Source organism: Babylonia areolata, chromosome 16, assembly GCF_041734735.1.
Source record: "Babylonia areolata isolate BAREFJ2019XMU chromosome 16, ASM4173473v1, whole genome shotgun sequence".
In the NCBI taxonomy this organism is placed as follows: Eukaryota; Metazoa; Mollusca; class Gastropoda; order Neogastropoda; family Buccinidae; genus Babylonia; species Babylonia areolata.
The window spans coordinates 29,727,876-29,750,384 of record NC_134891.1 but is presented as its reverse complement, the minus strand read 5'-3'; the positions used below and the strand labels follow the sequence as shown (position 1 = coordinate 29,750,384).

Genomic DNA, 22,509 nt, shown 5'->3' with positions numbered 1-22,509 from the left:
TTTTTTCTTAATGAACAGCATGCATGTGCATTCAAACAGGAAGCAAAATTGCCAATCGAACAGATCCTGCACATGAACACACTGTTTTGTGCATGAAAGCATAAGGTGAGTGTGCACACACATGGGCCGTAGACACACATAATATACACACATTTCATTACGCATGCATGCACGCGTGCGCTCGCACACACACACACACACACACACAGATGCACACACAGATGGACATCCACAGAGATGCATGCATGTAAGTGTATGCGCACGTGCGCACGCACGCACACACACACACACACACACACACGAACATCAGCAGAGATGCATGCATGTGAGTGTAAACACACACACACACACACACACACACACACACACACACAGATGGACATCAGCAGAGATGCATACATGTGAGTGTGCATGTGCGTGCGCGCGCACACACACACACACACACACACACACACACGTATGCATGCATGGGTGCACAAGGGAAACCTACCATTATCATCACTGTGTGTTGAAGAAGCAGCGCTGGAGGTGTCAGTCATTCTCTCCTCACAAGCTGCGGAGGACGAGCTCTTCTTGAAGTCCAATGTGGGCTTGCGGAACTTGAAGAAGCTGAGTGGTCCCCCTTTGAAGGGCTGGCTGGGGCTGGGTGTGGGTTGTGGGCTGGGCGTCTGCCTCTCACTTCCCGAATCTGCCGCCACAGCTTTGTTTCTCCCTCCGTCTCTGCCACTCTGACTCCCTGGAGACGAACTGTTAGAACTGTCCACTGAGCTGCCCAGCTTGGAAGACCGGTTCAGCAAGGGGCTCAGTCTCAAGGACTTTAATCTCTGGGTGGGCAAAATGCTGTCGCCTGTGGAAGGTTTCGGCATCAACTCCGACTGGCCCTTCTGCACCTCCGACCCCTGGTCTTTGTCAGACACAGCCTGCGACTTGCTTTCTTCTGTTTGCTTCGACCTTTTGGATTTGAAGAGATCCTTAAGAGCTTGCAGTTTGGGTTTTATGATTGGGATGTTTGTTGAAACAATTTCTCCATAAATGTGATTGTTTGGAGTGGAATCATTATCAGCACTTGTGGATAATGTGCTTTTCTGTAACTCCTCTTCTGTTTCTCCCACAACTTTCACCAGCCCATCAGCCTCACCCATTTCTGATGACTCTTTTGTTTTTTCACAGTCTAAATCTGCAGGAATATTTTCTAGGTTTGATTCAACACACTCAGTAGTCGGGGTTTTCAGGGTCAGTTCTGACTTGTCAACAACAGAACTGCTGAATTTGTTGTCAACAGGGAGCACATCTGATTTGGGGTTACAGTTTTCTGCACGTTCAGGTGACTGCTCCCATTTTTCCACAGAATTGTGTGAAGCTGATATATCATCACAAGTTTTTGATTTTCTTCTGGTGACTTGGCTGGTTGTCAGGCTTTCTGGTTCTTTTGATAGTTTAGCAGACTCCTTTGCACAGGAATCATTGTCTGTATTGTGATTTGCACATTTCCCTGAGTTTTGACTAGACTCTGTTTCATCTGTACACACACCTGTGTCTTCACAACTTTCAGGTGACAGTCCAGCTATAGCTGATGCATCTGTTCCCACTTTTCCAGCGTTCTTAAGTTGCATTCTTTTCACTTCCACATCAATCAGTTCTTTAATTGTATCGTCGTTAACAATTGCATCATCATTATATGTCAGTTTGATCAACAGTTCATATAACTGATCAGGTGTGGACAGTGTCTCCATCACTGGCAATAAAACATTCATGGACAGAACTTCAATGAAGAACAGCTGTGCACTCTGTGCAGAAACCACGTCACGGCTGCATGAACACAGCAAGATAACCTTTGTCAGGGACCGAAGGTACTGCTTTTCTGCTTCCTTATTTTTCAAAGCAGGGTGAAACTGAAAGTTCAGTGGGAATGCTTTGTCCACTGACTCCAGCTTTTTCAGTGTTGTCCTTGCACCGACTTGAATGTTTGGAGGCCACTTGTTCGGTTTTTCTTGGTGATCAAACATACTCTGTGCTGTCTGGAATGAGGCAAGATGTTTGCGATATGCTTCAATGAGTTTTGCTGAAGTTTTGTGAGGACCCAGTCGAGATATGCGATCAACAATATTATGAAATCCCCTGAACAAAAACTGACGAGCATCTTTCAAAAACTGCGAATTATAGCTAAATGTGTTGTACCAAAACTGCACAAAATCACGTATGATAAGTAAGATAATTGAATTCAGTTCCAAACGGATTTTCTTTTGGAAACTGCTGCCCGCACTCCCACATTCTATGTCGATGTCCAAGTCTGGAATATGTGAAGAGGCAATCGACTCGCTTCTTTTTCTCAGTTCTTGTGTCTCCGACACATTATGATTGCCGCTAAAGATGCGGCGGTAAACAGTGGACACGCTATCTCGGCATCGTTCCAATGCACCAAGTACATGAACCAATGGGTCTGGAGAAGTCAGCCATCCCCCTGTCAACGCTCTGTCTGTTAAATAGGCAAACATCATCATGGTCACAATCAATACGATGAGAAGACCCCAGCGATCCATGAACACTGCGATGATCGAAGCAAAGACTGTCAGTCCCATCAGTTTTTGTGAAGACGACAAACGCTTCCATTCAAACAGACCGTACAACGTTTCCATAACTGTATGCACTTTCCTGTTCTGGTCCATTGTTGTTTTTGGTGCACTGACAATAAGACCACCAAAATATGTTTCGTGTTTGTTGACTGCGGTTGTGGTTTGCTCAGGTGACAGCATCCATCTTGAATACACTGTCGATTCGTTGATCATGTGACGATCATGTGATTATGCCGGCGAGCTTCATATCAGGGGCATTTGCAGCGATTCACGCTCTTTTCTGTGCATAAACAAATCGATACAGTCATTTCCCCAACTTCATTTACAAAGAGACATAAGTGCTATGACTCATACTGTCTGAATAAAAGGGCTGGGAGACTAATCAGTGTGGTGTGGACGCACACTGCAAAAATTAGCAGACGATGGACTTGGGGAGGGAGGGGTCGACCTGCTTACATGGTGGATACTATTTGGTTAACGGGGGGTGGGGTTTGTACCAACAGATATCGCTACAAAAGCTGGAAGAGGCAAAGAGGCAATAAGTACACAGGGAGAGGGTGAGTGGAAAGGGGGCAAGCCGACAGGGAGCGGGTGGGAATAAGGGGGCAGGATGGTTGGGGGGGGGGGGGGGTGTGGGGAGGGGGAGGGAGGGGGAGGGTTCAGTGTGTGTGTGTGTGTGTGTGTGCTGCCCCATCATCTCGTTTCAGCTGGATCAAGATATGGCTCTAACGATGCTCATTCTCAGACCACCACACACCCTCCCCCCACACAAAGAGCCACATGTCAAAAGGGGGTTCGTCTGTAGGAGTCACAATGTTGAGTCGCCAGGATGCCACCGTGACTCCGGGAGAAGACCCTGCACTGCTGCCAAGTCAATTCGACGGTGTTCTGTGGTTCCTGTTTTGATTCAAACGTACGCAAGACACCACCTGCTAAGCCCCAGTTAGTCGTTCAGAATGGAGGCCGCTGCCACTATGTCAGTCACTCAACTTAAATGACTCGCATACCCACCGTCATGCTCAGTTCGGCTGCCGTGACACTAAGCATGCCAGTGGAGGAGCATCTCAGGGAGCCAGTCAGTATACTATACTGTATTTTACTGCTCACCCTTCTTGGCAGCAGGTGTTATGTTGGCTGTACACCAGTCAGGTGGAACAACTCCTGACGCACTGACGGCAGAATGTAGGTGACGGGATCTGAGTCAGTACCGTGGAGTACTATAGTCGGGGGATGGGGGGTTGAGGGGGGGGGGGGAGGGAGTTAACTCCTTTCGCCAGCTCTTGCAGTACACTTGTGTGGGAAGATGTTGTCAAGTCCGCAAACATTGTATGGATCAAGGTTGCTGAGTATCTTCCTTGTGACAATGATATATTTCAGCGTAGAAGTCAGGAAGGGGTCGGCGGGGAGGGGGTGGGGGGAGGCGGTGAGGAAGGGGGGGGGGCGGAGGGGGGTATCGGACATCTGGCATTTCGGACAGTTCTTAACTGCATTGTATTCTGGATGAGCAATGAAGACGTGGTCATTCAGGACTTGCACGTGGGCCTTCAGTGGAGCATGTGACCAGCTGTCTATTCATCCTCATGGAGGCAGAGCGGCCGGGTGTGGGCGGATCTGGGTTGGGGGGACGGGTGTGGGGTGTTGGACTTGAAAGGTCTCGCCGGGGTGTTCATGATTGCCCAAAAGGCATATCTTGTTCGTTGTTTTGGCAACTGAGGCCGTCCAGCTCACGACATGGTTTTTTGACTGTTGTCAACAGATGTTCTTGTTGACCACTGTGGTAGTCCACTAGTATTGGTCCTGTGGACTTGGTCATTCGTCACGTCATCTATCAACCGTGAAATGCCAAGGCGGTAATAGCTGAGTGGTTGAAGTGTAGGACTTTCAATCTGAAGTCCCGGGTTCGAATCTCGTTGACGGCGCCTAGTGGGTAAAAGGTGGAGATTTTTCCGATCTCTCAGGTCAACATGTGTGCAGAACTGCTTGTGCCTGAACCCCCTTCGTGTGCCAGTGTACACGCACGCATAAGATCAACCACGCACGTTAAAGATCTTGTAATCCATGTCAGCGTTTGTTTGGTTATGGGAACATACCGGCCACTGAGTGCACCCCACCCCACCCCCATCCCCGGGCCCCCGAAAACGTATTACGGCTGCCTATATGGCGGTGTAAATAAACACAAACGGTCATACACGTAGTTCATATTCTACATGTCTGTCTGAATCAGTGTGTCAGTGTGCGTGCCTGAAATCTGGTTGAATGACACAGGAAACGAATGATGAGCGCCCAATGACAGCGGCGTCACTGAGTCGGCTCTACAGAAACTGTTACCTTTTCTGGAAATGTAGTCGTCATTGACTGATGTCACCAGCTTGGTTTTCGCGGTGCTGATCTGCAGTCCGATCCTTGAGGATGTTTTGTTGACTGACTCAGTACATACTGATCACCAGCTCTGCCAGTTCCCAGTCCATCAATATCAGTTGTAAGCGACTGACTTCCATTCAGTTTGATGCTCAGTCTTGTCTGTTCTGTGTGTGACTGACATATTGTTCTGGAGTTTTGGGCCTTGTCCAGCCTCTTTTAAAAAAAACCCAAAATGTTCCGCCGGTCCATGTGTTTCAGTCACATTTCTCAGTCCACTGTTTGTGCTGTGTGTATGTAGTGTCAAAGGAAGGCCCGGTGAATAAATGCCCCAAGTGGTGCGCTGTCAGTTGTTACAGTAAGTCAGGGTCATTGTGTGGAGGGGCAAGCGCGTTGACTTGGTGTATATTTGAGTGGATTGAGTTATTTATTACTATTTGTGTTGATTTTTATTTAATAAGTTATGGGACATGTTTTCTTATGTGGTCTGCATTAATTCTATTCATTAATAAAGCCATTGTAATGCATAATTATCGTTATGTGAGGCCGGTATTTGTTATCCAGCTATGTATATCATTACTTATTCAACTGATGTGTTATGGGACATTTCATTTTATGTGATCTGCATTAATCATGATATATTCACAAAGCTATTGCAATGCATGAATATCTTCACAAATGCTTTGAGCTATTGCACTGTAGGCCTTACATATGTTCAGCTTATATCATATTTCACTGTCAATGACACATGTCACAGTAGTTATTCTTACCTGTGCTTGACTGGCATCATTTATATCACTTTAGTTATTGTGTTGCATGCTTTCATGAATGTTCAAGTTGTAAAGGTGATCAGTTGTGCTTTATATTTTTGATGTTACACGAGTTCGAGCGGCCAAAACTTGAGACACATTTTTGTCAGTGCATCAACCTGACCGTGAGACGATAAAGTTGTACTGTATCTTATCTCACTTATCGATCTGTTATCTTTCATATTTCTTCCGTGAGTTGTCAGTGCTGTGTGTAATGGCTATATGTCAAATGAAGGATATGAATAAATGCTCCCTGTGTTTCACACTTCTTCCGCCGTTATTGCTGTGTGTCTGTCAAATGAAGAGTATGACTGAACAATTGCTCCACTGTGAAAACACCGCGGCATTTCTTCCATTGTATATAAGTTGATGTGTGTAGCCTACATGTCAGATGAAGGATATGAAGAAATGCTCTTTGTGTTTCAGATTTCAGTCATTATTGCTGTGTGTGTATATGTCAAATGAAACAGGGAATGTGAATTGACTTGGAGCTTCCTTTTTGGGGGGAGGAGGGGGGGGAGTGTGACCTGGGAAGTTTCTGGGTTTGTAATTTCCGTCTCTATGACTCAGTGATGTTTGCCAGTACGGTGGTGCATTGGGTTATGCGAATGTCAGACATCTGCGGTCCCCCCCTCCCCCCCCCCCTCCCCTCCTCTCCTTCCCAGCAGCTGATGTGGTGTGGCGTATGTGGATTAGACCGTACCTCTGATACGTCATCGAAACTGAAACTGAAACTTAGAATTGTGAAGGGAGTCTACTCTCATCGTTTTTTCTAACAGGAAGAAGAAGGAGGGTAAACATTTGATGATCGAAAATTTCAATGATACAAGGAGTTCAACAGAACGCAGCTTTTCGTGATGCCATAAGGTTTTTATATGACATTCATTCCGAACACTGCCGAGGTAAGAGACATCCAAGTTGGCACTGCTTAACGTAGGGAAAGATGAGAAGTGAGCGAAGACATGTTTTCGTTCCCTGTTGTCTGACGTGTAAAAACGGCAATACATGTGATAGCAGCTGAGTCTCAGATAATCAGTCGAGATACGGGTATGACTGGACTCTTTGGGAAGCAGTTAGATCAACAGTTGTTCATGGAAATAGCATACATTAATTTAGTGTGTGGAATTAATTCATGTACAACCCACCACCTGCTTGAGTATTACCCATAATAACTAGAAGAATTCTCTATGATTCGTTGTGTTTTTTGTTTGTGTTGTTGTTGTTGTTTCTAAAGCATACGTCGTAATATGATAAATGATGCAAAACATGAAATAAGATCAAGTCATCGGTGTTCTTCTTGCAGCATCTGTGTTCAGTCCTGCCTTTCCCTACCTCAACGAAACACATTGTCTGACAGCTCGGTTTACACAGTGGAACTGACTGCACATGTTCTGCTACTAAAAATAGTTCTGCAAGCAAAACATAACGGATAACCGTTTTATGATTTTTTCGGACTCCTTATCAGCTCTGGAGGCGATTGCCTGCAGGAATCTGACACATCCGAAAATTGCTGGAATTAGAAAAAACAAAACAACTTTAACACTTTTAACAAAGGGTATAACTTTGTTTTCGCCTGATGTTGGTATTCCAGGTAATGAGGTAACAGACCAGCTGGTCTAGAACATAGCAGAAGAAAAGTTACCAAGTCCTATGTACCTTACACAGACATGAAGCAGAAAGTGAACACTAAAGTTAGAGATCGCTGGCAAGAGACAACAAGTTGTTCCAAATTCATCCAGATCTAAAAGAGATCCTCCCATTGGTTGTGAAGAATCACAAGGAGCAGTCTGTGCTGCACATTTTACTGACTCATTCTTACTTGTTAAAAGGGGAGGAGGCCCTTCAATGTATTCCCTGCGATGAGCCTCTCACTGTGAAACATATGCTCACTGATTCAGTGACTGTTCAGCTGGGATCTGCATGACATTAGACAGACATTACATGGCAGATTCTCTGAAGACTTGTTCCATGATGTCCCTCCATGGACGCTAATGGACTTCTTGAAAGAAGGGAACATTTTAATCAGATTTGAATGTTTTAAACTCTCGATAATTTTTTTAATTTCATTGAAAACATTGAATTGGTGATAAGTTTTTATTGTGTGTTTTTTTTTCACCCTTGACTTGAAGTAGCTGCTAATGTGGTGATAGCTGTGAAGCCTTAGTGGTTGGCAAGGCTCTGAGCACCATGATTTGAGCAAAAGCAATCAATTAACAATTTGACCCAAAGTTTCAGTTTCATTTTCAAGGAGGGGTTAAATCATGTGGACTGATCCATATACACTACACCACAATTGCTGTAAAAGAAAATAAAATAAAATGAAACAAAATAATATAATATTTACAAAAAAAGCAGATATCTGATCTCGGCATCAAACCAGCATGCCGATCAGGCCTTGAGAGCCCATCCTAGGTTTGTCTAAAACATTAAGTAATATAGAATGGATTTTTTTTTCAAAGGAAGCAAAATAGACAAAAAAAGTGAATACATAAAAATGCAGAAAAGCGAATACATGCAAGAGCACAGAGGTAGTATACACACCTCAAATGTACAGCACACTGATCTCACTACACCTTGGTTCAGCTGTCAGGGATTAAATTTTAACAGGAACATACTTGTATTTGGCAGCAAACATTAAAAAAAAAGAATGAAAACAAAATCTAGAAACTCAGCAATGCAAGAAGTTCAGCCAAAGGATAGCTCTGTCAAAAAATCTTTAGACAGCTTATCAGTAAATAGGGCAGTACCAAGTTCCTTGCTAATTTCAGACTTAATTAGGGTAATTCATACCCAGAATTAACTGACACATGCTCATTTGTAGTGTGTGTGTGTGTGTGTGTGTGTGTGTGTGTGTGTGTGTGTGAAATCCTCATAGTCAGGTCATAGATCCTCAGTGAAACATGATGTTAAAAGAGTAGGTACAGACATGATTTTTTTATCAGACAGTTTCAGTACACCAGCACACTGTTCTGGTAATCAAATGGAAATGTATATTTTATGCACTAATACAGAATAAGGGTACACACGCAAAAACACATACATACGTGTATGCACAGATAGTGACCCAGACAGTGTGTGAGATTGAGAGAGAGAGAGCTCAGATATATGTTATAAATATGGTGATTCATGGAGATTTCAGAACTGGATTATTTACATCTAGAATCAGTGCAGCCAGAAGTGTACTTTGATGTGGGTTTTCAGTTTCTTTGATGCCTTTTGAACTGATGTTATTCTCAGTTCAGGCATTGTGTGTTGTGCATGTGCTTGCTTTCATGTGTGTGTGTGTGTGGGCACTTCATTGCTTTTATTGTAATGTGCATATCAGTAAAGTAATAATGTCATCTTATTTGTGGGCATATGTTATTCATGTGTGCAACGTTATATTTAAGTCGGCCGATATGAAATGAATGCAGACAGATTTGGTTTGTTGTTTGTTTTCAGTTATGTAGAGTTCATATGTAATGTGAGTGATTGTGTGTGTGTGTGTGTGTGTGTGATTATAGATATGTGTGTGTGTGTGTATATATATATATATATATATATATATATATATATATATATATATATGTATGTTTACAAAATGACAATGAAGAGGCCCTTTTTACCAGATTTCCGAATCACCCCCACTCACCCCCCACACACACCACCAGCAGCCATGGTGCGGGCAAGAACCAGCCGGGTGGTGATGTCCCAGCGTGATGTGCGGCAGACGACACAGCCCAGCGACCTCACCACCACCACCCACCCCCACCACCACCACCACCACCACCAGGCAGGGGCCGGGCCACCACCACCACCACCACCACAACCACCCGCCTCCACCTCCCAGCACCACCACGCCGCGCGCCCCTCCCTCTTCTGCACCTGGTGCCGGGCCAACGGCCGGCAGTATGCCTGCCTGGCCGAGTCCTCGCACGCGGCGGTGTGTGTGGACGCGGAGTGCCTGGTGCCGTCGCAGGACTGGGCCCGCTCGGCCATGAAGAGTGAGGGCTGGGTGCCCACCTCGGGCCCCTGCTGTGAGGACTGCCTGGAGGCCGCCTTCCAGCAGCAGCGACGCAAGGCGGAGGTGGGGAGGCTGGGCCGGGACCTGGTGGAGGAGGTGCACAGCTGGTGCCTGACCAAGGGCGGCCTGGTGCGGCACTCGGCGCACAAGGGCTGGAAGGCGCTGTGTGGCTGGCTGGAGCGCGCCATGCAGAGGTGGAGACCTCCGTCACCATCGTCAGCGCCATGCAGCGAGGAGGTCAAGGTGTGGTTGGTGGTGGTGTTTCTGTGCTTCATAGCAAATGCAAATTTTGTGTGTATTTTGTGCACAGATACAGAATAGGGGTATACACACAGAAACACATGAATAATTGTGTGCACAGATAGTGACACTGAGAGTGAGTGAAATTGAGAGAGAGCGAGCAGATGTGTTATTAACGAGGAGGTCAGGGTATGGTTGGTGTTGTTTCTGTGGTTCTTTTTTTGGGGAGGAATACGTTTAGTTAGGCTGTGCTTGAGTTGTCGTACGGTTTGACTGGTCAGTGTATGTGTGGCTGATGTGTGATATGACAGGTCATTATATGTGTGGCTGATGTATGATATGACAGGTCAGTGTATGTATGGCTGATGTATGATATAACAGGTCAGTGTATGTATGGCTGATGTATGATAGGAAATGTCAGTGTATGTATGTCTGATGTATGATATGACAGAGGTCAGTGTATGTATGGCTGATGTATGATATAACAGGTCAGTGTATGTATGGCTGATGTATGATAGGAAATGTCAGTGTATGTATGTCTGATGTATGATATGACAGAGGTCAGTGTATGTATGGCTGATGTATGATATGACAGAGGTCAGTGTATGTATGACTGATGTATGATATGACAGAGGTCAGTGTATGTATGGCTGATGTATGATATGACAGAGGTCAGTGTATGTATGGCTGATGTATGATATAACAGGTCAGTGTATGTATGGCTGATGTATGATATGACATGTCAGTGTATGTATGACTGATGTATGATATGACAGAGGTCAGTGTATGTATGTCTGATGTATGATATAACAGGTCAGTGTGTGTATGGCTGATGTATGATATGACATGTCAGTGTATGTATGACTGATGTATGATATGACAGAGGTCAGTGTATGTATGACTGATGTATGATATGACATGTCAGTGTATGTATGTCTGATGTATGATATGACAGAGGTCAGTGTATGTATGGCTGATGTATGATATGACATGTCAGTGTATGTATGTCTGATGTATGATATGACAGAGGTCAGTGTATGTATGGCTGATGTATGATATGACAGAGGTCAGTGTATGTATGTCTGATGTATGATATGACATGTCAGTGTATGTATGACTGATGTATGATATGACAGAGGTCAGTGTATGTATGTCTGATGTATGATATGACAGGTCAGTGTATGTATGACTGATATATGATATGACATGTCAGTGTATGTATGGCTGATGTGTGACAGGTCAGTGTATGTATGGCTGATGTATGATATGACAGGTCAGTGTATGTATGGCTGATGTATGATATGACATGTCAATGTATGTATGACTGATGTATGATATGACAGAGGTCAGTGTATGTATGTCTGATGTATGATATAACAGGTCAGTGTATGTATGGCTGATGTATGATATGACATGTCAGTGTATGTATGACTGATGTATGATATGACAGAGGTCAGCGTATGTGCAGTCAATGTCTGACGTAAAAGGTCAGTGATGTGGAGTGGTGGTCTAGTAGAAACATGTCTGCCCAGGAAGCAAGAAGAGAACCTGAGCACACAGGTTTGAACCCCACACTTGTCAGTATTCTCTTCCCCTCCACCAGACCTTGAGTGCTAGTCTGGGTGCTAGTCATTTGGATAATGAGATGATAAATAGAGGTCCCATGTACACCATGCTCTTAGCGCACATAAAAAAAAACCCCAACTCTTGATCGTTTCTCTCTCGTTGTATTTCTCTTTTTTTCCTTTTTTTTTTTGTGTGTTGTCACAACATATTTCTCTGTGTGAAATTCAGGCTGCTGGCCCCAGGGAGAGCACGTCACTACGCTGAGAGCGCCACTCTTTTTTTTTTGTATTTTTTCCTGCATGCAATTTTGTTTGTTTTTCCTGTTGAAAGGGATTTTTCTACAGAATTTTGCCAGAGACAACCCTTTTGTTGCCGTGGGTTCTTTTACATGCGCTAAGTGCATGCTGCACACAGGACATCGGTTTATTGTCTTGTCTGAATGACTAGTGTCCAGACCACCACTCAAGGTCTAGTGCAAAAAATACTGGCAACTGAGCCGTGATTGGAACCAGCGAGCACAGATTCTCTCGCTTCCTAGGCAGACGCGTTACCTCTAGGCCATCACTCCACATGTATTCCTACAAACACTTGACAGGGGTTGGCATCTGTGTGTGGCCTGACAGGTGGGGTGGGGGGAGGTGAGGTACGAGGCGGAGGGCTTCCTGGAGGTGAAGGTGGTGGTCAGCAGGCAGGGCGTCATGCAGCACCTGGAGGTCGACTTCCCCACCGAGGTCAACATCGTCCACCTCAAGGCCGAGCTGGCCACACTGGTCAGTGTACACTGTGTGTGTGGGGGGGGGGGGGAGGAATGGGGGGGGAGAGGGGCAGGGGGGTGGGTGGTAGTGGTTCCCCACTGAGGTCAACATCATCCACCTCAAGGCCGAGCTGGCCACACTGGTCAGTGGACACTGTGTGTGGGGAAGGAGGAATGGGGGGGCAGGGGGGTGGGCGGTGGTGGTTCCCCACCGAGGTCACATCGTCCACCTCAAGGCTGAGCTGGCCACACTGGTCAGTGGACACTGTGTGTGGGGGGGAGGAGGAATGGGGGGGGAGAGGGGCAGGGGAGTGGGTGGTGGTGGTTCCCCACCAAGGTCACATCGTCCACCTCAAGGTCAGTGGACACTGTGTGTGGGGGGGAGGATGGGGGGAGAGGGGCAGGGGGGTGGGCGGTGGTGGTACCCCACCAAGGTCAACATCGTCCACCTGAAGGTTAGTGGACACTGTGTGTGTGTGTGTGAGGAATAGGGGGGGAGAGGGGCAGGGGGGTGGGCGGTAGTGGTTCCCCACCAAGGTCAACATCGTCCACCTCAAGGTCAGTGGACACTGTGTGTGGGGGGGAGGAATGAGGGGGGGAGAGGGGCAGAGGTGTGGGCGGTAGTGGTTCCCCACCAAGGTCACATCGTCCACCTCAAGGCCAAGCTGGCCATGGTGGTCAGTGGGTGTTCTGTGTGTGACGGGGGTAGGGTGCAGGGGGTGTAGAATGGGAGTGTGTGTGTGTGTGTGTGGTGGGGGGGGGGGGCAGTGGTGGTTCCCCACTCCCCACAGAGGTTAACATCATCCACCTTTAGGCCAAGCTGGCCATACTGGTCAGATGGGTGTTCAGTGTGTGTGTGGGTGGATGGGTGGTAGGTAGGGTGATGGTTGTGTGTGTGGGTGAATGGGTGGTAGGTAGGGTGATGGTTGTGTGTGTGTGGGTGGATGGGTGGTAGGTAGGGTGATGGTTGTGTGTGTGTGGGTGGTGTGTCTATAGGGGTTGAGGGATGAAGAAGTGTATGTGTGTGTGGGTGGATAGGTGAGTAGGGTGATGGTGGTGGGGGCCGGGGGGGGGGAGTATGTGAGAGTGTGTGTGTTTGTTTTGCATGCTTTGTGTCTGACTGACATGTCACTGTGTGTGCTTTGAGAGGTGTGAAAGCTCTATAGAAATGTACTATTCTTCCTCTTGCTCCTCCCCCATGTTGCAGATTGACGTTCCGGCCAGCGCCCAGCTGTGGTTTTACCTGGGCCAGGCCATGGACGACGACAAGACGTTAGAAGAACACAACGTGGACATTGGTGGCATCCTGGAGGTCAAATGTCGGACCTGACACTCCTCCCCCACCCCCACCCCAGCCCCCAATCCCCTCCCCCTTCACTCTTTGGTGACATGTGGTGTGTGCTACACTCCCCCATCAGGATCACCTCTGGGCAACTTTCTCCTTTCTCCAGTCAAGGAAACATGCAGACTACAGAATGCCCAGTGCTTGGTTATCTCCAAAAAGAGAAGTTCACGTGCGGTGTATGTTACCTAGACAATGGACGCACACCACAGCAACCTGCCCCAAGTGAAGCGCAGCATCGCACACTGTGCTTCTGATCGTCTGGCAGAACGCAAAGGGTTTCTTTCATGTGAAAAGAGCATCACAAGTCAGAGATGGTGCCTCTTTCAGGTATGGAGGATCAAATGGGATTGGATATTGCGGAGCCCGGTTTACAAGTCTGTGCTTGATCATTGCCAAATAAATGTGTTTTCTGGTTTGCGAGTTCATTTTTGTTACATTGTTGATCATCACAGACAATGTGACCCAAGAGTTCTTATGTGTGATGATTAATGAAAGAAGAAGGAAGATTCTGATGGACTTCCCAACCACTTTATTGACATGTTCTTGGTACATGTGTACATACATCAAAAGAATTATTTTCCTAAGCAACGGTGTGAGTGAACCAGTGTACAGCTCTTCGTCCACCATCTTGCCTCCATGCTGATGTCTGTGTCAGGTGTTCAGCAGACATTGGTGGTTTTCACAGAGAACTGTCCACCCCAGAAAGTCATGAAGAAACAAAAAAACAATTGACATGGCTTGCCCAACAGTCTTGACTCTGTGCTATCCAAGCCAGATGGACACGGTAGAAAGAAGTGAAATTGTCAGAATCTTTTGAGGCTGTGACATTTCCCTGAATATCAGAACTGGGAAATGCTTATGGGTGCTGATGGCCATGTTTGCTGATAAGATGGAAACTACTTTGCTTACACCCCATCAGTAAATGAATATGTATTATATGTATATCATATTATATGTTGAATCAAAAATATGTGTGCAGCTGTGCTCAGACAGGATTTTTCCTCCCAAATTTCCAGGTTCACCCAACCAAAAACTGCAGAGAGATAGCTGACCAACACACATGGATCTTTTCACACCCACTCCCACACCTTGTCTCAAGAAACTGACAGACACAGGGAAGAGCTACAAACCAGTGAATTTCCTAAGGAATAATTCTTCCACACCCTCTCTCTGCCCCATACTGCCAGTGTTGTGTTTTGTCATCCCGTTCTTTTTTTTCTGCCTTTCTCACTTTCTCATCTGTTCACTTGTCTGTTGGTGGCGGGGTTTGGGCAGTGTGAGTCTGTGTAAAAACCCTTTGTTTCGCTTGCCTGTTGGTGATGTGGTTTGGGCAGTGTGAGTCTGTGTAAAAACCCTTTGTTTCACTTGTCTGTCGGTGGCGGGGTTTGGGCAGTGTGAGTCTGTGTAAAAACCCTTTGTTTCACTTGTCTGTTGGTGGCGGGGTTTGGGCAGTGTGAGTCTGTGTAAAAACCCTTTGTTTCACTTGTCTGTTGGTGGCGGGGTTTGGGCAGTGTGAGTCTGTGTAAAAACCCTTTGTTTCACTTGTCTGTTGGTGGCGGGGTTTGGGCAGTGTGAGTCTGTGTAAAAACCCTTTGTTTCACCTGTCTGTTGGTGGCGGGGTTTGGGCAGTGTGAGTCTGTGTAAAAACCCTTTGTTTCACCTGTCTGTTGGTGGTGTGGTTTGGGCAGTGTGAGTCTGTGTAAAAACCCTTTGTTTCACTTGTCTGTTGGTGGCGGGGTTTGGGCAGTGTGAGTCTGTGTAAAAACCCTTTGTTTCGCTTGTCTGTTGGTGATGTGGTTTGGGCAGTGTGAGTCTGTGTAAAAACCCTTTGTTTCACTTGTCTGTTGGTGGCAGGGTTTGGGCAGTGTGAGTCTGTGTAAAAACCCTTTGTTTGTTTCACCTGTCTGTTGGTGGTGTGGTTTGGGCAGTGTGAGTCTGTGTAAAAACCCTTTGTTTCGCTTGCCTGTTGGTGGCAGGGTTTGGGCAGTGTGAGTCTGTGTAAAAACCCTTTGTTTCACCTGTCTGTTGGTGGCGGGGTTTGGGCAGTGTGAGTCTGTGTAAAAACCCTTTGTTTCACCTGTCTGTTGGTGGCGGGGTTTGGGCAGTGTGAGTCTGTGTAAAAACCCTTTGTTTCACCTGTCTGTTGGTGGTGTGGTTTGGGCAGTGTGAGTCTGTGTAAAAACCCTTTGTTTCACCTGTCTGTTGGTGGTGTGGTTTGGGCAGTGTGAGTCTGTGTAAAAACCCTTTGTTTCGCTTGTCTGTTGGTGGCGGGGTTTGGGCAGTGTGAGTCTGTGTAAAAACCCTTTGTTTCGCTTGTCTGTTGGTGGCAGGGTTTGGGCAGTGTGAGTCTGTGTAAAAACCCTTTGTTTCGCTTGTCTGTTGGTGGCGGGGTTTGGGCAGTGTGAGTCTGTGTAAAAACCCTTTGTTTCACCTGTCTGTCGGTGGTGTGGTTTGGGCAGTGTGAGTCTGTGTAAAAACCCTTTGTTTCACCTGTCTGTCGGTGGTGTGGTTTGGGCAGTGTGAGTCTGTGTAAAAACCCTTTGTTTCGCTTGTCTGTTGGTGACGGGGTTTGGGCAGTGTGAGTCTGTGTAAAAACCCTTTGTTTCACCTGTCTGTTGGTGGCGGGGTTTGGGCAGTCTGTGTAAAAACCCTTTGTTTCACCTGTCTGTTGGTGGCGGGGTTTGGGCAGTCTGTGTAAAAACCCTTTGTTTCACCTGTCTGTTGGTGGCGGGGTTTGGGCAGTGTGAGTCTGTGTAAAAACCCTTTGTTTCGCTTGTCTGTTGGTGGCGGGGTTTGGGCAGTGTGAGTCTGTGTAAAAACCCTTTGTTTCACCTGTCTGTTGGTGATGTGGTTTGGGCAGTGTGAGTCTGTGTAAAAACCCTTTGTTTCACCTGTCTGTTGGTGGTGTGGTTTGGGCAGTGTGAGTCTGTGTAAAAACCCTTTGTTTCGCTTGTCTGTTGGTGATGTGGTTTGGGCAGTGTGAGTCTGTGTAAAAACCCTTTGTTTCACTTGTCTGTTGGTGGCGGGGTTTGGGCAGTGTGAGTCTGTGTAAAAACCCTTTGTTTCGCTTGTCTGTGTGCATGTATGTGTGTGTATGTGGTATCGGTAAGCTTTCACTAATTCATTTTCTCTGGAAACACTAAATCTGTCAACACCAACTTTGGCTTAAAAACAGGGGGTGGGGGTGGATCCATTCTTTCCACTCATTCTAACTATAATGACAGTGCACTTCTGGGAAGGACACAAAAAATATTGAGAAGCCAAAAATGTGTCCACAGTCTTGTTACTGTTACAGGTTTATTCCTGACTTGCAGAAAGCACTCTTATCTGACATACTGCCACACTGATTGACTGTAGTCATTTCATCATTTTAGATGAAATCATAACATCTGCTCATTATGGAAGTTACATTGATGCAAGCATCTGCCAAGAGCAGCAAATTTCTGCCAAGTAATAGGACAGCAGTGTGAATATACAATGGGAATGGGTTGGGTTTTTTTAAACAGTTCTCACTCATTTAAAGCAAACTTTTTAATACAGTTCAAGGACATAGAAAGGCTACTGTGTTCTACACCCAGTGTGAAGGTCTTACTCTATGTACAGTTGCCCATGTGGCCATTTGTTGGTAAATCAGAGCAGTAACTAAGATAGTGACTCCCTTACTCCCTTTTATGTTCATTATCAACACATGGATAACACGCACAGCATGCAATGACATATTATTGAAAGGTGGCTGCAAACTTTCTTCATGGAATGATTTGTGCAAAGGCCTCATCTCTTACTGTGTGATGTCCATGAATGATCATGTGAATTCAACACACCTTCTTCACTTGTGGTCCACACTTTGTCAGACTTGGCTTGCTCACTCTCCATGTTCATGTTTAGAACAATTTTCTGGTTTATAGAAGCAAGGCCAACATCCACCTTTTTTTTTTTTTTTTTTTTTTTTTTTTGAGAGAGAGAGAGAGAGAGAAATGTTTGTAGTTTTTAATGATACGCATTTTCACAGATTCCAACATTGAGTAGCCATTCTTGAAACGTTGTCTTTAATCAGAGAGGCAAGTGGTGATGTACCTTTAGTGTGCGTTGTTTGGGGGAGGGGGGGTGGGGGGTGGGGGGTTAGAATGCATCCCATCATAATTTTGCTGAAAAACTGGACCTAGCCGGAGTGATTATTGTGTATGTTACACCTGAAAATGTTATGATTTGTCGAAGCCAAAAGGCCATGATGGAGATAGGGAAAGTTTGAAACTTTGGTAAATATCTATTTTGTGATCATATAACAGTGAACTGATGACCAGCATGGCAAGCTTCAGACAGAGTTGCTCCATTCTCAGAACACAACTTTTGGTTCAACAAACACTCAGTTATGAAGGTGAGCAAAATATGATTTGGATCGTTATGTAAATATTGGTAAACCCCCCTCACCCCCCCCCACCACCACCACCACCACCAACCCCCTCTGTGGTTTTCAGTTTTGTTGTTGTACAGCAGAAACCCCATGAAGGATTTGCCTCTGTTTTTTTCTGACTGTAGTGTTTCACTGGTCTGGCTTCTGTGGTCAGCTGGGCAAGAAACAACAAGGTTGGCCAGTCACTGTGCCATGGTCTTTTTATAAGTGGTCCAGAGATCTGGGGTTGGAACCCAGTGCCTGGTGGGTGAGAGGGATGGGTGAAGATTTCTGTGGCCCCTTCTCCACACTCAAATACACTGATGTTCAGCATAGTGCTGGTGTAGGGGTGTGTGTTAGTGTGTGTGTTAGAGTGTGTGTGTGTATGTGTGTTTGCGTTTGTGTGGCAGTGTATGCAGATTTCCCCGCCATTTTGATTCAACACAACACAGATCTTATGCAGATTTCCCCTCCATTTTGATTCAACACAACACAGATCTTATACAGATTTCCCCTCCATTTTGATTCAACACAACACAGATCTTATGCAGATTTCCTCTCTGTTTTGATTCAACACAACACAGATCTTATGCAGATTTCCTCTCTGTTTTGATTCAACACAACACAGATCTTATGCAGATTTCCCCTCCATTTTGATTCAACACAACACAGATCTTATGCAGATTTCCTCTCTGTTTTGATTCAACACAACACAGATCTTATGCAGATTTCCCCGCCATTTTGATTCAACACAACACAGATCTTATGCAGATTTCCTCTCTGTTTTGATTCAACACAACACAGATCTTATGCAGATTTCCCCTCCATTTTGATTCAACACAACACAGATCTTATGCAGATTTCCCCGCCATTTTGATTCAACACAACACAGATCTTATGCAGATTTCCCCTCCATTTTGATTCAACACAACACAGATCTTATGCAGATTTCCTCTCTGTTTTGATTCAACACAACACAGATCTTATGCAGATTTCCTCTCTGTTTTGATTCAACACAACACAGATCTTATGCAGATTTCCTCTCCATTTTGATTCAACACAACACAGATCTTATGCAGATTTCCTCTCTGTTTTGATTCAACACAACACAGATCTTATGCAGATTTCCCCTCCATTTTGATTCAACACAACACAGATCTTATGCAGATTTCCTCTCCATTTTGATTCAACACAACACAGATCTTATGCAGATTTCCTCTGTGTTTTGATTCAACACAACACAGATCTTATGCAGATTTCCTCTCTGTTTTGATTCAACACAAACCTAATGCAGATTTCCTCTCCATTTTGATTCAACACAACACAGATCTTATGCAGATTTCCTGTGTTTTGATTCAACACAGATGTTATGCAGATTTCCTCTCTGTTTCGATTCAACACAGATCTTATGCAGATATCCTCTCAATTTTCAACACAACACAGATGTTATGCAGATTTCCTGTTTTGATTCAACACAGATGTTATGCAGATTTCCTCTCCGTTTCGATTCAACACAGATGTTATGCAGATTTCCTCTCTGTTTTGATTCAACACAGATGTTATGCAGATTTCCTCTCCGTTTCGATTCAACACAGATGTTATGCAGATTTCCATTTTTTAAGCCTCTTGTCCATTTCCCACTTGCATTACCATTTGACTCACTTTTATTATGTATCAACTGAACTGTGCAGACTTTGGCAGTGCCTGTAGTGTTTCTGTGTCTTTTTTTTTTTAAAGATATGTATTTGAAAGGTTTCTTTAAAGAAAGTACTTTAAAGCTTTCAGTGCACTAGCTTCAACTTTTAATGATACTAATGTGACCATTACATGTTAGCCAGTTTTCACATTTTACAGTGGTAGACTTGCCAAAATCAGTTAGCTGTGTGCTTTAAAATGGGCAGAATAGAGCTTCAAAGTGCTTTCGGGAAACACCTGTGGAAATATCTCATTATTTTTGTGGTTAATGTTTTTGTTATTGGATGGCAGTAATTGTGTTCAGCAGAGGTGAAAGGATTATGCCTTGGATGCAGTGTAAAAGATACTGTAAATTACATACACATGATCATGCACTTGTACACACACACGCTCGTGTTTCCATTTTCCCTTATGAAGTATTCATGTATTGTGTGTGTGTGTGTGTGTGTGTGTGTGTGTGTGTGTGTGTGTGTGTGTGTGTGTTCTTTACATCTGTGTGCATACAAAAATATGTGTATGTTTTGTATTTGTACATGTGCGTGTACTGTGTGTGTGTGTGTGTGCAAATGTGTGAATGTGTGTTTGTGTTCTGCATGCATGTGTGTGTGTGTGTGTGTGTGTGTGTGTGTGTTTGGCATATTTTGTTTTTTGTATATTTTATGCAGGTTTTTCTTCAATGTGTTGAATCATATTTGAAATCTGTTTTGATTATCTTGAGATGTATATATATATTTTTCTGGTTTGTCATTATCATGTACTGCTGTACGTCATTCTGTACCACTGTATTGATACATGCTCTTGTCAGCTGCCCAAAGGATGTCATGTGGTCTGCAGTGTCCCCCGTGTCACCACTCACATTGTTGCTGGATGAGCCCCACAGGAAAAGCTTAAAACAGCATTTCCCTTTGTACACCTGACAGGATTGTTTTAACAAGGCTAACAATCCTCCAAGGAACTTTTGAGGGGGAGACAGAGAGAAAAAACCTCCCTTTTGTACACCTGACAGGATTGTTTTAACAAGGCTAACAATCCTCCAAGGAACTTTTGAGGGGGAGACAGAGAGAAAAAACCTCCCTTTTGTACACCTGACAGGATTGTTTTAACAAGGCTAACGATCCTCCAAGGAACTTTTGAGGGGGAGACAGAGAGAAAAAAAACTCCCTTTTGTACACCTGACAGGATTGTTTTAACAAGGCTAACGATCCTCCAAGGAAGTTTTGAGGGGGAGACAGAGAGAAAAAAAACCTCCCTTTTGTACACCTGACAGGATTGTTTTAACAAGGCTAACGATCCTCCAAGGAACTTTTGAGGGGGAGACAGAGAGAAAAAAAACTCCCTTTTGTACACCTGACAGGATTGTTTTAACAAGGCTAACGATCCTCCAAGGAAGTTTTGAGGGGGAGACAGAGAGAAAAAAACCCCAACAAAACCCAATGAAGTGACAACACTGCATAATGGACAGGAAAAAACGTTTGCAGAGAGACCCAGGATTTGACACACAGCCAGCAGACCTGTAGGGATCTGTTCTGGAGACCCAGGATTTGACACACAGCCAGCAGACCTGTAGGGATCTGTTCTGGAGACCCAGGATTTGACACACAGCCAGCAGACCTGTAGGGATCTGTTCTGGAGACCCAGGATTTGACACACAGCCATCAGACCTGTAGGGATCTGTTCTGGAGACCCAGGATTTGACACACAGCCAGCAGACCTGTAGGGAACTGGTGAACAGTTCTGGCGCCGCAGTTATTCTCCACAGAGTTGAGGGAGAAGAAGAAGAAGAAAACACTTGACAGAACATACATCACTGGACGCCCTTCAAAACAAGTCAGTCATTACTTTCCCTGAGGGTCTGTCACTGTAGATCATTACTTTCCCTGAGGGTCTGTCACTGTAGATCATTACTTTCCGTCAGGGTCTATCACTGTAGATCATTACTTTCCATGAGGGTCTGTCACTGTAGATCATTACCTTCCCTGAGGGTCTGTCACTGTAGATCATTACTTTCCCTGAGGGTCTGTCACTGTAGATCATTACTTTCCGTCAGGGTCTGTCACTGTAGATCATTACCTTCCCTGAGGGTCTGTCACTGTAGATCATTACTTTCCGTCAGGGTCTATCACTGTAGATCATTACTTTCCATGAGGGTCTGTCACTGTAGATCATTACTTTCCGTCAGGGTCTGTCACTGTAGATCATTACTTTCCATGAGGGTCTGTCACTGTAGATCATTACTTTCCCTGAGGGTCTGTCACTGTAGATCATTACTTTCCATGAGGGTCTGTCACTGTAGATCATTACTTTCCATGAGGGTCTGTCACTGTAGATCATTACTTTCCCTGAGGGTCTGTCACTGTAGATCATTACTTTCCGTCAGGGTCTGTCACTGTAGATCATTACTTTCCCTGAGGGTCTGTCACTGTAGATCATTACTTTCCCTGAGGGTCTGTCACTGTAGATCATTACTTTCCCTGAGGGTCTGTCACTGTAGATCATTACTTTCCCTGAGGGTCTGTCACTGTAGATCATTACCTTCCCTGAGGGTCTGTCACTGTAGATCATTACTTTCCCTGAGGGTCTGTCACTGTAGATCATTACTTTCCCTGAGGGTCTGTCACTGTAGATCATTACTTTCCGTCAGGGTCTGTCACTGTAGATCATTACTTTCCGTCAGGGTCTGTCACTGTAGATCATTACTTTCCGTCAGGGTCTGTCACTGTAGATCATTACTTTCCCTGAGGGTCTGTCACTGTAGATCATTACTTTCCGTCAGGGT

The 22,509-nt window shown here is 45.2% G+C and overlaps 2 protein-coding genes across 2 annotated transcripts in view; one reads left to right on the top strand and one right to left on the bottom strand.

Annotated features, from left to right (window-relative positions):
- LOC143291305 (uncharacterized) overlaps nucleotides 1–2,758 on the bottom strand; it is a 36,524-nt gene extending 33,766 nt beyond the window's left edge. The window contains exon 1 of the mRNA XM_076601157.1: nucleotides 491–2,758. Coding sequence (XP_076457272.1) covers nucleotides 491–2,753 — 2,263 coding nt within the window. The 5' untranslated portion in view covers nucleotides 2,754–2,758. The remainder of the gene's footprint in view (nucleotides 1–490) is intronic.
- Nucleotides 2,759–6,508: 3,750 nt separating this feature from the next.
- LOC143291303 (uncharacterized) lies at nucleotides 6,509–22,211 on the top strand. Its single transcript, XM_076601155.1, has 4 exons — nucleotides 6,509–6,642; nucleotides 9,349–9,986; nucleotides 12,173–12,319; nucleotides 13,511–22,211. The coding sequence occupies exons 1-4, from the start codon at nucleotides 6,561–6,563 to the stop codon at nucleotides 13,631–13,633; spliced, it is 990 nt and encodes a 329-aa protein (XP_076457270.1). The 5' UTR covers nucleotides 6,509–6,560; the 3' UTR covers nucleotides 13,634–22,211.
- Nucleotides 22,212–22,509: the final 298 nt, after the last annotated feature.

What these genes read in the sequence shown, in the direction of transcription:
- LOC143291303 (XM_076601155.1), top strand. Translation starts at nt 6,561, where the DNA reads ATGATACAAGGAGTTCAACAGAACGCAGCTTTTCGTGATGCCATAAGG. An exon ending in CATGCAGCGAGGAGGTCAAG is followed by an intron (nt 9,987 to 12,172) that starts GTGTGGTTGGTG and finishes GTGGCCTGACAG; the next exon opens with GTGGGGTGGGGGGAGGTGAG. An exon ending in AGGCCGAGCTGGCCACACTG is followed by an intron (nt 12,320 to 13,510) that starts GTCAGTGTACAC and finishes CCCATGTTGCAG; the next exon opens with ATTGACGTTCCGGCCAGCGC.